The 14,156-nt window shown below is 53.6% G+C and overlaps 1 protein-coding gene and 1 non-coding gene across 3 annotated transcripts; one reads left to right on the top strand and one right to left on the bottom strand.

Moving 5' to 3' along the window:
* The first annotated feature begins 1,554 nt into the window (after positions 1–1,554).
* On the top strand, positions 1,555–6,528 carry FOSB (FosB proto-oncogene, AP-1 transcription factor subunit). 2 transcript variants are annotated; one of them, XM_055311676.1, is made up of 5 exons: positions 1,555–2,226; positions 4,160–4,480; positions 4,722–4,829; positions 5,783–5,938; positions 6,079–6,213. In XM_055311676.1, the coding sequence occupies exons 1-5, from the start codon at positions 2,101–2,103 to the stop codon at positions 6,079–6,081; spliced, it is 714 nt and encodes a 237-aa protein (XP_055167651.1). In that variant the 5' UTR covers positions 1,555–2,100; the 3' UTR covers positions 6,082–6,213. The 2 variants fall into 2 exon arrangements, with proteins under 2 accessions (XP_055167651.1, XP_055167649.1); XM_055311674.1 differs by having other exon boundaries at positions 5,783–6,528.
* A 4,265-nt stretch (positions 6,529–10,793) lies between these two features.
* TRNASTOP-UCA (transfer RNA opal suppressor (anticodon UCA)) lies at positions 10,794–10,880 on the bottom strand. The gene has a single exon. It is a non-coding gene; the product is annotated as a tRNA-Sec (tRNA).
* Between the last annotated feature and the right edge of the window lie 3,276 nt (positions 10,881–14,156).

Here is a 14,156-nt window from a genome sequence, read left to right as displayed (position 1 = left end):
CAAATACCCAGATTAAACTCCTGAACTCTATTTCCTAACTGGGAGGGGCCGCAGGGAAGCAACTCTACCCCTCTGTGCCTGGGTCACAACAGTACACTGTGAGCAGACAGGCAGGTTCGCAAGGCTTAGAGCTTCAGCTCAGTATCACCGTTATCATTTCAACAATCCCAAGACCCAGTTTCTTCAGGGAGTTTCGCTGAACCAGGCAGTTCTCAGAAATCAGGAAGAAAGTAGGAGCTCTGGAGTTTAACATTCTGGGTTTGAATCTCTTGCCATCGGATCCCAGGCAAGTCACTTAACCTCTTTGAGTATTATTTTCCTCTTTTAGAAAGTGAAGATTTTCCTCCCTTAACCTTCAAACACCGTTTCGAGGATTACAAATCTCATATTCAAAGGCTTAGTACAGGAGCTGGTATTTGGTCATTGTTAAATACAGGGCATCTATTATTATTTTTATTTTATTCATGAGAGACACATAGGCAGAGAGAGAAGCAGGCTCCCTGCGGGGACCCGGATGCGGGACTCGATCCCACCCGGGATCAGGACCCGAACCAAAGGCGGACGCTCAACCACTGAGCCACCCAGGCGCCCAGCATCTATTATTACTATTAATGATTCTTCACGCACACATTCGTTCTGTCTACAGGTAGGATTATAACGCGGGAAGGAGAGGTTACCAACCCCGTCAGCAGGGACGCTTCATCCTAAATTTCGCTCTCTACCCGCTCGGAACCTGCATACCTCCCCCGAACGCCGGGCTGCGGGGCCAGCGGGTTCCAAGACACACATCCTTTGTCCAGCCGGGAAAACTGAAGCTGAAACTCAGAGCGGGAAAACACTTCCCGAGTCAGGGCCGAAAGCCTCCAAGAGCCTAGGGGCTCCACCCCCACCTCCACTTTCACCTGGAGCAGCAAAACCCCTCCCACTCCGCTCGAGACTCAGTTTCCCCACCTACGTGACTCACGCCACGCTAGCCAGGGTCTCTACCTGGGGATCTGACCTTCCTCTTGAGCGAGGGCGCTGCACCCCCGGGAGAACTGAGGGGGCCTGCCAGAGGTGAGGGGTACCCGCTTCTCGGGGTCTTCCCCAGGCTAGTTTCAGAGCCTATTAATACTCAGCCCCCGGGGCAGCGCGGTACTGCGCAGGCGCGGGCGGGTTCCGCAGGCGCGCGGGGTGAGCGCGCGAGCGAGCGAGGGATTCCCTCTGACGTAATTGCTAGGATACCAAACAAACACTCAGCCGCGCCGGCCGAGCTCCTTATATGGCTAATTGCGTCACAGGAACTTCTGGGAGGCGGGCCGGGATCCCCTCCCGCCGAGGGCTCTGGAACGTAGCCCCCACGACCCCCAGGGTCGCGAAGGTGATGCAGGTGGACAGACCGAGGCCAGGGCAGACCTCTTGCCGGACGGCGCGGGGCTGCGTTCGGTGGGGCCAGAGATTTTAGGAAGTTTGTGGAGCTTGGGTAGGGTGACGTAAGCAGAGAGGCGGGCCCCGGGCATATAAATACAGGCTGGCGGCTTTGGGCTTCATTCATAAAACTGAGAGCTACGGCCTCGGCAGGGACAGGCGGAGCTGGGACTTGGGGACTTGATTGTTGTGGTTCTTCTTGGGGGCTGTGAAGTTCAGCTTTTTTTTTTTTTTTTCCGGCGAGAAAGTTTTGGGGGCTGGATTCTTCTAGATAATTCTACATTTTATTTTGGAGGAGCGACTTACTCTTTTTGTCTTCTTTATTACTCCCCTCCCCCCGTGGGACCCGCTGGACGCGTGGAGGAGACCGCACCCGAAGCAGATTCTGTACGGCAAGACAGCGCTTTCAGCCTCTGGGGGAGCGATCCCCCCCCACGCCCCTGGGTCCTACGGAGCCTGGACTTTCGAGGCACAGCGGCATCTTGTGGGGGCCTGGGCACCGCAGAGGAATTGCACAGAAACTTTGCCATTGTTGGAGCGGGACGCTGCCCTCATCCCGAGTTTTCTCGGACAGCGCGCTTTGGGGACGCGCTCGGCTCACCCCGGACTCGCACCTTTCTTTTCCACCCGGCCATAGCCTTGGCTTCCCGGCGACCTCAGCGTGGTCACAGGGCCCCCCCTGTGCCCAGGGAAATGTTTCAAGCTTTCCCCGGAGACTACGACTCCGGCTCCCGGTGCAGCTCCTCACCCTCCGCCGAGTCTCAGTATCTGTCTTCGGTGGACTCCTTCGGCAGTCCACCCACCGCCGCCGCCTCCCAGGTAAGTTCTGGAGGGTTGGGGTGCTGCTTTACGGGTTTTATTTCATTTATTTTTAAATCGGGGTGGAGCGAGCAATCCCCCCTCCCCAAATAAAGACGCACCGAAACTCAGGATCTGAGGAGAGACAGGCTCACCGCACACTTTGCAAACTGCAGAGTCGGGACGCGTTTGCAATTGGTGGTGTGCGCGGATCGCAGGGAGGGAACGCGGAGGGGTAAGCTTGGGGGTGGGGAGAATGCTCCGTTCAGTGCAACGTGTATGCGGTGGCAGGGCTGAGAACTTTTAGCTCGCTCCGGGACTGCTCCCGACTCAGTCCCCAACCTGAAGCTAGCGCAGTTAGGCAGGTGGGCGAAACCCCAGGGAAGCTGCCAATGACCTCCTCCCCTTTCCTTCTCCATCGGAGCGCCTACTCCGGCATCGGGTTGCCCTCGATCCCGCCGGCAAGCTGGCCTCGAACCCTCGCTTGGAAGCGCAGCCTCCGCCTCCTGCGCGGAGACGTAACGGGGGACCCGTGCGTAACGGCTGACGCGCTGGAATCCTCCGTCTGACGCGGGGCACGCACGGCGCGCGGCGCCCCCTTCGTCCGCCCCGCCCCTGACGTCCCGGAGCGTTCTATTTTGGAACGCCGGGGCCACGTTGCTAAGGGAGGGGGCAGCCCGGCGCTCCGATTGGCCGCCGCGGCGCGGGCTTTGGCCAATCAACTTTCCCTTCCTATTTGTAGGGTGCAGTTCCCTTCCCCCTCCCCTCCGTCCCCGGAACTCGTGGTTCCTCGGCACTGGGGTCTCTGTTACGGGCCTCTAGAGGCCGAGTGATGGGATTCCTGTCGCGACAGGAGCGACCCTCTGCGATCCAATGGATCCACGAGGACCTTGCGGGGATCAGGACTCTCCGATCTCAGGGGCGGCGGGCGTCCGTGCGCCGGGATCTCTTTGGGAAACATGGGTGGCCGTCACCCTCTTGCCAGGGCACACACAGACACAGCCCCAATCCCCCTGCTCCGGACGCCCGATCCCTCCGCTGTGTCGGAAGAGGGGACTAGAAACGCTAACCTTGGGGGAACCAGCCAGGTGGTCTCCGGGAGCCCCGCCCCCTCTGGGTTTCCAGGGCTCTGATTGGCCAGTGAGCCAGCCCATCCCTCACCACGCCCCCGGGAGAGTAGTTAAGCCTGCCGAGCAGTTCTAGGATTCCATTTGGGGGTGGGGGTAGATGAGCGCCGCGGGGCTGGGGGGGCTCGGGACCTGCTCCATTCGTTCCCCGTGGCAGGCTGTGGGAACCCGGGTCGTCACTTTTCTCTACCTGTCGGTCCACCGTAACCTGTCACTTGTCGGCCTCACTCCGTGGAGAGACAATTACTTGAAACGTTGTTCTAAACTCCTAGGCCTGTCCCCCAACACCCCTTTAACTAAGAACCCCTCCCACCCCTGCACGGAGGTCTCATGGACCTTCCAGTCTCTCGTCCCCCCGTCTCAGAGGAGTGTGTGTATGTGTGTGAGTGTGGAGGAAGGCTTGGCCTAAGGCCTCTCCCTCTCCCTCCCCTTGCCTCTGGGGTGGGGGTGGGGTGTTGTGGCTGTGTGTGTGGCTGTGACTCCTTCCCGGGGGTTCTGTCACCCGGCTGTGTCCAGCCTCCTCCCCACCCCCCCACCTAAGAGTCACCAACCCGGGGTGTGATTCACCACCCGCTGGAACCGTGCAACCTTTCCCCGAAGAAGAAGGAGGAGGTAGAAGCCAGTTGAGCAGAAATCCTCTCATTAACCACTGCGTCACGGTGTAGTGGAAGGGTGGGTGTTGTGGCTTTTTGCCTGTGACACACACATCCACACCCGCTCGCCCTGTGCTCACTCACGGGGTCGGTGTGTGTATGTGTGTTGGGTGTGTGTGTGTCGGTGTCTCTGTTTGTGTGTCTACGCCTGTGTGTGTATGTGTCACCCCGTAGGAGTGCGCCGGTCTCGGGGAAATGCCCGGTTCCTTCGTGCCCACGGTCACCGCGATCACAACCAGCCAGGACCTCCAGTGGCTTGTGCAACCCACCCTCATCTCTTCCATGGCCCAGTCCCAGGGGCAACCATTGGCCTCCCAGCCCCCGGCTGTCGACCCCTACGACATGCCAGGAACCAGTTACTCCACGCCGGGCATGAGTGGCTACAGTAGTGGCGGAGCTAGTGGCAGCGGTGGGCCTTCCACCAGCGGAACCACCAGTGGACCTGGGCCTGCCCGCCCCGCCCGAGCCCGGCCTAGAAGACCCCGAGAGGAGACGGTGAGTAAGGGGCACCCGAACTTGGGGCTGGGAGTGGGAAGCAAGAGAGGTGGGAACTTTCTCACCCATGGGGTGAGGGACCAGCAAGGCTTTAGTGCCACAGAAACCTTGCCCACAGTCAGTGAGGACCAGAGGGGTCCTCTTCTGGCCCTTGGGCCTTCTGGAAGAAGAGGAGGTTTGGAATGGATGGAGGCAGTGCATCATGTCCCCAAACCTCATGGCCTCTGTCTCCCCTATTCAGCTGACTCCGGAGGAGGAGGAGAAGAGAAGGGTTCGCCGGGAACGAAACAAACTGGCAGCAGCTAAGTGTAGGAATCGTCGGAGGGAGCTGACTGACCGGCTCCAGGCGGTGAGCATGGTCCCTGGGGCAGGGTGAGGGTAGACTGACCCAAGGTGGGGGGCTCCCCCATCTACTACCCCTTGCCACCTGTGCCTTTGGCCTGACTCACTGCCAGAGGTTCCTCTCAAGGAACTAGGTACGGGTGTGGCCAGACAGGGTAAAACACCCCCCTGCCCCCCGCCCGGCACACACAGCCCCTCATGTACTCCCTGCCCTGCCTGCCCTGGCTTATGACCTTTAACAGAGGTCCTGTCCTCTCTCCTCCCTTTCGGGCTTGGGCAAGCCATAACCCATTTTGGACTCAGTTTCTCCATCTCTTCAACCCCTCGTGGAACCTTCCTGGTTCCTCCTAGTTTTGGCATTCCAGAAAGTCTGGGAAACAAAATGCTTTTCTCCTAGGTCAGTTTCTTGTCACATGCACCCGTGCTTCTCAGACCATGGGCAGGTGGCATCTGCCACCGCTCCCTTCCCTTTTTTACAATTCACCTTGGTCTGGGAGCTGTGCCTACAGGGTAACCTGCTGCCCTTTGAGGAAAGCAGGGCAGAGTGTGTGGGATCCTCTCCTTCCCTGTGCCACCTGACCTCTTCCCTGGGAGACGGGGAGGGAAGGGTAACCGAGAAGAGGAGGTGGCATTAAAATCATGTAACGATTGCTCATTCATTCAACAAACCTCCGAGTGCCTCTTGCAACCAGAGCCCCCCCCCCCCCATGTCTACCCTTCTCAGTTCCCACTGAACATATGGGGAAAATGGGCTCTTCAGAGGCAAGACCCTTGTCCCAAGTCCCATCCATAGCACACTGGGACCCCCATATCAGGAGGTCTCTCCTCTCCATGTGGAGCTGCTTCCAGCCCCCCGGGGGCCTCTGCAGCACGTCTAAGGGAGCTGGTTTCCACCGACCCACCTTCTCTGGTCGCTCACCGCCTTTTTCTCCTTCCCTCCTCTCCACGACCGCGCCTCAGGAGACAGATCAGTTGGAGGAAGAAAAGGCAGAGCTGGAGTCGGAGATCGCTGAGCTCCAAAAGGAGAAGGAGCGTCTGGAGTTTGTGCTGGTGGCCCACAAACCGGGCTGCAAGATTCCCTACGAAGAGGGGCCGGGTCCTGGCCCGCTGGCGGAGGTGAGAGATTTGCCGGGGTCAGCATCCACTAAGGAAGATGGTTTCAGCTGGCTGCTGCCGCCCCCGCCAGCACCGCCCCTGCCCTTCCAGACCAGCCAAGACGCAGCCCCCAACCTGACAGCTTCTCTCTTTACACACAGTGAAGTTCAAGTCCTCGGCGACCCCTTCCCTGTTGTTAACCCTTCGTACACTTCCTCGTTTGTCCTCACCTGCCCGGAGGTCTCCGCGTTCGCCGGCACCCAACGCCCCAGCGGCAGTGACCAGCCCACCGACCCCCTGAACTCGCCCTCCCTTCTTGCTCTGTGAACTCTTTAGACACAAAACAAACAAACACACAAGGGAGAGAGATTTGGAAGAGGAGGAGGACGAGAGAGAGGGGAAGAGACAAAGCGGGTGTGTGGCCTTCCTGCCTCTCCTGTCTGACTCTCTGCGACCACTGTCATCGGACAGGAGGACCTCCTTGTGTTTTGTGCCGCCTCTTGTTTCTGTGGCCCGGTGAGGCCAGAACGCTGGTGACTCTGGGGGCAGGGGTTGGGGAGGGAATGGACCCCCCCCCCCAGCTGCCGGTTGGCCCTTTCACCTCAACCCAACCTCTGGGGATGGGAGGGGAGGGGGTGGGGGGAGGGCGTCTCGCTTTGGGCGGAGGGAAAGGGGTACTGGTGGTGAGCTGCGGGGTGGACTGGAGTCTTCCCAGAGAGGCCCGACAAGGAAACGCCACAGACCACTGCCCCACGATGTTGCCCACGCCCACCCTTCAGGGGGTAACCAGGCGGTTCTTCCTGCTTCCCGGACCTTAGCTTATTTATCTGACATTTCCACGTGGTTAGATCCTCCTCTGAATTGAGCCTCCCTTTAAGGGAAGTTGATGCACCCTATGATAATCTCCTTCCCTGCCACCCAGACTTAGTCTGAAATGTGAACCTCCCTCCCTGGCTGTCCAGCCTCTCCCTCCCAGCAAAAGTGGCTCTGAATTTCTGGTCTCCTAAGGATCCCCCATCACAACCACCGTCCAATTCAGCCCCCAGTCCTCCTTTCTGATTACAGTGTTACCCCAAGCCTCCCAGCCTGGCTCAGCCTTCCCTCCTGGCCTTCCTTGCTGGGCCTCTCTGATTCAGGCAGCAGGGGGGCGCTGTGATGCCCGCCCTGCTGGAGTGCTTTATACTGTGAACCGGGTTGGCCGGATTGTGGGGTGGGGGGCGGGGGGCGGGGGAGGGAAGCCCAGTGGGACAGAACCCTTCCTGTGGGCGGGGAGAGAATTGTGTTCCCCAGCCTCAAAGCCTTTCCTTGGTCTCCCCTCCTCCCAGCCGCCTCCTTCCTCCCCTCAACAGTGAGTTAGTTAGACTCCAGGGGTGACAGTATCGAGAGTGGGGGTGACAGTTATCCACCCGCGTGGCCTCTGTCCTCAGGACCCCGCAGCCCCCAGCCCTGGCCTTCTTCTCTAAGGCCTGTCCCCCTACCCCGGCCTAGGACGCCCACTTCTCCCTCCTCGTGGCACCCCTACATCCTTTCTAGAAAGGGACTAATGGGAGGTTGCCAGGGGGCCCAGTATTTTTTTCCGGAGAAGATTTAAAGGCTGAGGCCTTGCCCCCACCCCCAACCCCCAACCCCAATATTTTCGGACTGGCAAACTCAAAGGGGCTGGACTCCCACAGTCCCAGCTTCCTAGCCCCCCAGGCCCCCAGCCCCAGATTCTTGGTTTGGGCTCCCCATCCCTACTCTTCCCGTGCTTCACCTCACGGGAATTCTACCGTGAGGCTGATTGTTTTTTTTTTTTTTTTTTTAATTTTAACTTCGGGTGGGCCACGCCGCCTTCTGTGCTGCATGGGAAACATTCCACGTGCCCCGTCCCCGCGCCCCCCGTCCCCGTGGCTATTTATCCCTTTCCTGGTTTCCGAAAGGCACTTATATCTATTATGTATAAATAAATATATTATATATGGGTGTGCGTGTGCGCGTGCGCGTGAGTGTGTGTGAGAGCTTCTGCAGCGTCGGCCTAGGTCACGTCCGGCCCCCCAAAGCAGTGCTGTTGAATTGGAAGCACTGCTTCTGGAACCTTCGAGGCAGCCTGTGTCAGGCTCCCGTTTTCCTCTGGCTGTCTCTAGCTGTCTCTTCTGATTGTCCAGGGCCCCTCTGGTCGTTTGGGGGCAGTGTCTCTGGCTGTCTCTCTCTCGAGTCCCTCCCACGCCGGTCTCTTCTCTGCCTATTCTCACCTGGTCTTGTGCCCGCTCCCCCCCACCCCTCAGTGTGTCTCTTTTCTGATGGCCCCCCATCCTCCCCAGCTGTCTCCTGACTCTGGGTGTGTTGGGGACATGAGATTTTACTCTTGTGAGCGAGCCTGAGGGATCATAGATTTTTACAACCTGTATCTTTTAAGGATTCTGGGTGTGAGTGTGAGACTGTGAGCAGGGCCTGCCCCTGCCGGACCACAACTTATTGACTCCGCGACTCCCCCCACCCCATGCTGTATTTGTGATTCTCTTTTTTTGTATTTTGCACCTGACCGTGGGGGGGCTGGGGCTGGCTGGCACTGGGCCACCACCCTCCCGCCATGGTTCTGCACTGTCGCCAATAAAAAGCTCTTAAATATGAGTCTGCCAAGCTGTAGGGTCTGTTTGTCCCTGATACCCGTCCCCCTCCTTTGGCAGGAGGGTGCCAGGTTAGATCTGCTGAGGGGGCTGGACACACGCATCACACATTCTGGGACTCCCACTTGTGAATCAGTCTGTAGCAGGACCACAGGACAGAGGAGGCTAAGCAGTCAGAGGACTTCCCACAGAGTTTGCCTCCTCTTAGAGGGACTGAGGCAGAACAGTGGGTGTGAGGAACTGAAATGCCAAAGGGTGTTTTGGGGGTTTCTTGACAATAGAGGAACTTAACCAGCCCCTGTATGCTCAGGATGAGCTGAGTGAAGCTTGAACAGGTAGAGAAATTCGAACCACGCATCCCACAGTACTAGAGATAAAAAAATACTTAGCAATCCTCAGGGTTATATGAACCACAAAAACATGGATCACTTTACACCGAAGACGAGTTTCCTCTTACTTTTCCCATGACCATATTTTCTGGATTATGAACATATAGAGGCCAACCTAAAATGGAATGAACCAAAAATATTGCTACTTCATCTTTTCAAAGATACAGATGAACCATCCCCGCTGCAAAATTCAAGCCCTGTCTTATTTGCACGGCAGCAAGTACTCTGGGAATGAAGTGATGGTCTGGAAGCCTTTGTAAAAGAATAAGGAGGGGCAGTTGTCATGATGGAATCACTTAATTTATTAATCAATATGAAACATTTGCTAAGTACCTACTCTGTGCCCAGCCCACTGCTGGGCAGTGTGGGGGACTCGGCAGGGACTGAGACAGCTCCAGACTCTGCCCTCCTAGGGTTCACAGTCCAGTGAAGGACACAGATCTGTCGGGAATGATCCAAAGTGCCCAGGGTTGGGGGAATCCATGGGGCTGGGGGAGCCCAGTGGGGCACATAACCTGGTCTGGGAGTCATCCTTCTTTGAGGAGGGATGGATGAGTTGAGTTCTGGAGGCTAAACAGAAAGTACAGAAGGGGATAGAAAAAGATGCAGTGAGTACAAAGAGCTGTTGGTGGGGAAATGGCTTGATACATTGAAGGAGCTAGAGGTTCATGGAGCAAAGTGTGTAGAGAAATTGTTTAGCAAGGACAGGATTCTGCAGGCTTAAGTTCCAGACTAAGAATTTAAATCTTTTCTTGTGGGCACTGGGGAGCCATGGCAGGTTTTGAGTGCACGAAAGGTAGGGGCAGGTTTTTGCTTCAAGAAGACAGCTTTAACCACCAAGTGGAGGGTAGTTGGCCGAGAAAGGGGCAAGACTGGGGCAGGAGACCAGGGAGGGGCCTCAGGTGGGCATGCTGGTGTGTGTCAGGGAAGCCTGGAATAGGGGCAAGGCTATGAGATAGAGAGGAGGACCGGAATTGAAAAGACATTAGGAGGCAGAACAGACAGGACTCAGTGGAAAGCTAGCTTGTGAAAGTCAGCACAGGGCAGTAGTAAATAGTATGGGCCAGGGGTGTGAGAGTCCTGGAGCACTGGGACCAAGGCTGGATGACCTCAGACAAGAGGCTTCATCTCTCTGAACCTCAGTTTTCTCATCTGCAGAATGGGGCTATGAGGTGTTAGGAAGCTTATGCCTGCCGATGCTGAGTGCAGAACGAAGGTACAGTTATCGCCCTCTTCACTGCTGTTATTGGGGCCACCTTGATCCCTGGCCTGGAATATTCTCCCCTTCTGTTGGCTCATCCCCTCTCATCCTTCAGGTGTCTGCCCACATGCAACTCTGACACCTCACCTGAACTCAGGTCTCCCTATGACATGGCCTCTACGTTTGGCACTTGCCTTCCCAGTAGTTATCACCTTTGTGATTGTTCATTAAATGTGTAATTAATGATTGATTAATATCGGTCTCCTTCACTGGACTGGGAACATCATGAGGCTGGAGCCAGGGCTGTGATCAACACTGTGTGCCAGCACCTGGCACCAAGTAAATACATGTTGAATGAATGAATGAATGAATGAATGAATGAATGAATATCTGACCTATGAAGAAGTGCATGTGTGATTAAATACACGAATGAGCAAATACACTGAATAGGAAAATAAGCAAGTGAAGGGGAGAGATCAAGGATGATTTTCATCATCTTTTGGAATCTTCTTTGATATTCCCAGGAAAAGTGTCACCGTGGGAAGAGACCTGACTGGCGGAGATTAAAATGTGAAGCCGAGGATTGCAGTGACGTGACTAGGCGTAGAGCAGAGGGATGTTCTTTCTCACGACAATCCGCTCTAATGTGCAGTTTGAAAGGAATAAGAAAAGTTTGCCTTCGCCCGAAAGGTGGAATTGAACCACTCTGTCGCTAGACAGCTACAGGTTTGAAGCCTGCACCCCAGACCACTGAGGATCATCCGGGCAAGATTTGCCTTTCCCCACACAGCTATATAAAACTCAGAAATCGCTATCTTTTTACAATTATGGTCGTATAGTTTGGGAGGGTGTGAGATTGTCGGCTCTGATATCTATAAATTCTCCCCAACTACGACATATATCCTTCCAAAATGTTACCTTTTTTCTTGCATGGTATGAATCATCCTCGCTTTGGAAACCATCTTCATTTGCATAGCGCCGCGCATTCTGGGACAGGGACAGGACCCAGTCGCCTCTAGCTGTTAAAGGGCCCGAAGTCCCCTTATCCAAGTGAGAAGTTTTGTTTTGTTTTGTTTTGTTTTTTAGGAGGAGAAACTCATAAGTCGGCTTTCAGAAGCCCGTTCCCTGAAAAAAAAAAAAATCCGAATTCGAGTGAGCGAGTTCCTGCTAGAGTTTGATGAAACCCAGCCCCGCGGACTCTGGGTAGGCGGTTATGGGGCTGGTGCGACACCTGCTGTTCCTTTATGGAACTTCACCGACCTACAGAGTCTTGGTTCTTCAAATATTTATTGAGAGCCTACTGAGTCCCAGGCACCATCCTAGGCCGCGGGATGACAGAAATTCTGTACCCGTTAGGCTTAAGACACTAGAGGTCATCAATTGAGGCACCTATATCTTATGGCCAAGGAAATCTAGGCTTAGAAGCAGATAGTACCGTACCCTGGTCTACACGACCCATTCACCTGGGGGAATCAAACCTGTGCCATCGTAATTGTTAATACAAAAAAGTGACCCTTTTATAATTTAAGTCACTCGTTCTGGACCACATGAAACCTACCCAGGGCTCCCATTTCAGAATAAAAGTCAAAGTTCTCACCACAGCCTTTAAAAATCTCTATATTGTAGTTCCTTCATTCCTCTGACCCCATCTCCTAATCTGCTGTCCTCATTTTTTTGGCATCTGGGATACAGATCTCCTGCTGCACACACCAGGCATGCTTCTTTCCCGGGGCCATTGTGTTTGCTGATCCTCCTGCCTGAATCTCCTTTCCTCCACATGTCCACTGACTCACTGCCCCCCATCGCTCTGGCCTCTGCTCAAATACCACCACCTGGTGAGGTCTTCTTTGACCACTCAGTTTAAAATAGCAAGTCCTGGGGACGCCTGAGTGACTTAGTGGTCGAGCATCTGCCTTCCGCTCAGGGCTTGATCTTGAGTCCTGGGATCAAGTCCCACATCAGGCTCCTCATGGGGAACCTGCTTCTTCCTATGTCTCTGCCTCTCTGTGTGTCTCTCATGAATAAATAAACAAAACCTTAAAAAAAATTAAAATAGCAAGTCCTGGCACTCTATCCCCTTACCCTGATGGGCTTTTCTCCACTTCTGATCACCAGTTACCATATTCTATGCCTGTTGGCTTATGGTCTGTCTGTTCCCACTAGAATATCAGTTCCATTACACTATGGACTTTGTTTTGGTTTATTTCTGAGTCCCTACTGCCTAAAGAGAGCTTGAGAACTTAGCATATGCTTGGTAAATGTCTGTAGGATGGATATAAGACCATGCTTCTCTGAGCCTCGGTTTCCTCATCTGGAAAACAAGATTAGTACAACTGATTCCAGTTGTGGAGGAATCAAAATGAGCATATGGATATAAAACTCTGGGGTGCACTCCCTAAAGGTTGTTTTAAACTCCAATCTGTTTCTAGATTCTTGTAAGGGTGCTAAGGATGGGCTTGGGGGCTTTAACCATTCTTGGATCCATAATTATTTTTTTAAAGATTTTTATTTATTTATTCACGAGAGACACACAGAGAGAGGCAGAGACATAGGCAGAGGGAGAAGCAGGCTCCATGCAGGGAGCCGGATGTGGGGCTCAATCCCAGGACCCTGGGATCATGACTTGAGCCAAAGGCAGACATTCAACTGAGCCACCCAAGTGCCCCGGACCCACAATTTCAACCAGTCCCTCTTTCTCCATTCATTTTTTATAGGTTTTTTTGTTGTTGTAGTTAATTTTACTTTGAAGTAATCTCTACACCCAATGCGGGGCTCCAACTCACAACCCTGAGATCAAGAATAGAAGCTCCACTAAGCAAGCCAGACACCGTCTTCCATTCTTCATTACAAAGCGACACTATCTTATGGAAAGTGTGAATAAAAACATATTTAGGAAATCTCATTATTTTTAAATTTGGAAATGGAGAACATGGTCCCTGCTTAGCAGGTCTAGATTCAAGCGAAGCCCCCTTAAGCTCTCTTTTTCTTTTCTTCTTTTTTGTTACATAGCTGCTGCTAGGCAACCCCTACACACAAAGATCGGGGCTGTAACTACTAGTCCTGCAACATCATTATCTATCTCCTAAAATGTGACATACGTCTCTAGCGGCAAGTGAGATGATTTTAGGTGATGCACGAACAAACTGTTTAAATGTTAATACTTTTGTGTTTATTTTTACTCTTACCTTCTATTTCTAGCAAGTGATACTTACTTCCATAGACGTGAAGTAACTTTTTTTTTTTTTTTTTTAAAGACATTTGTTTTCAGGGCAACCTGGGTGCCTCAGTCGGCTAAGTGTCTGCCTTCAGCTCAGGTCATGATCTCAGGATCTTAGGATCGAGTCCTGCATCAGGCTCTCTGCTCAGTGAGGAGCCTGCTTCTCCCTTCCCTCCGCTCGCTTATGCTCTTTCTCAAAAGATTAAGTAAAAAATATATTTTTTAAAGACATTTGTTTTCTTTTTAATTAACCGATTTAAAGAAAAATATTAGATGAAAAGCAGAATGGGTGATAGAAAGATCATGAAGGTTAATGAGGGAATGACTGAGATTCGGGGAAATAATGTCATAGCTCACAAGCAGCTTCTGTTTACTGGGCATTTAGTGTGTGCTAGGCCCTGCACCAAGGGCTTTACAAGTCCACACAGTTATGATGACAGTTTTCCATTTGAGGAAACTGAGGCTTCAAGAGGTGAAATTACCGGATACCTGGGTGGCTCAATGGTCCAGTCTCTGCCTTTGGCTTAGGTCATGATCCCAGGGTCCTGGGATGAAGTCCCACATCAGGCTCCCTGCAGGGAGCCTGCTTCTCCCTCTGCCTATATCTCTGCCTCTCCCTGTGTGTGTCTATCATGAATAAATAAATATAATCCTTAAAAAAAAAAAAAAGGAAGTGAAGTCACTTGCTCAAGGTCACATGGCCAAGAGGTAGTGAAGCCGGGATTCAAATCCAGGTCTCTAGGTCATTAGCACCCAGTTTCCTGCCTCCTTCTCCCTTGGTTTTGGAATCTGAGGCCCAGAAAAGCCATGAGGCCCTTTACTTGGT

The sequence above is a fragment of the Nyctereutes procyonoides genome, unplaced genomic scaffold (assembly GCF_905146905.1).
Source record: "Nyctereutes procyonoides isolate TBG_1078 unplaced genomic scaffold, NYPRO_anot_genome, whole genome shotgun sequence".
Taxonomy (NCBI): Eukaryota; Metazoa; Chordata; class Mammalia; order Carnivora; family Canidae; genus Nyctereutes; species Nyctereutes procyonoides.
This window is presented reverse-complemented; position numbering and strand designations above follow the sequence as displayed.

Coding starts and splice junctions, on each gene's coding strand:
- FOSB (XM_055311674.1), top strand. CDS start 2,101: ATGTTTCAAGCTTTCCCCGGAGACTACGACTCCGGCTCCCGGTGCAGC. Junction 4,481..4,721: donor GAAGACCCCGAGAGGAGACG/GTGAGTAAGGGG, acceptor TCCCCTATTCAG/CTGACTCCGGAGGAGGAGGA. Junction 4,830..5,782: donor TGACTGACCGGCTCCAGGCG/GTGAGCATGGTC, acceptor ACCGCGCCTCAG/GAGACAGATCAGTTGGAGGA.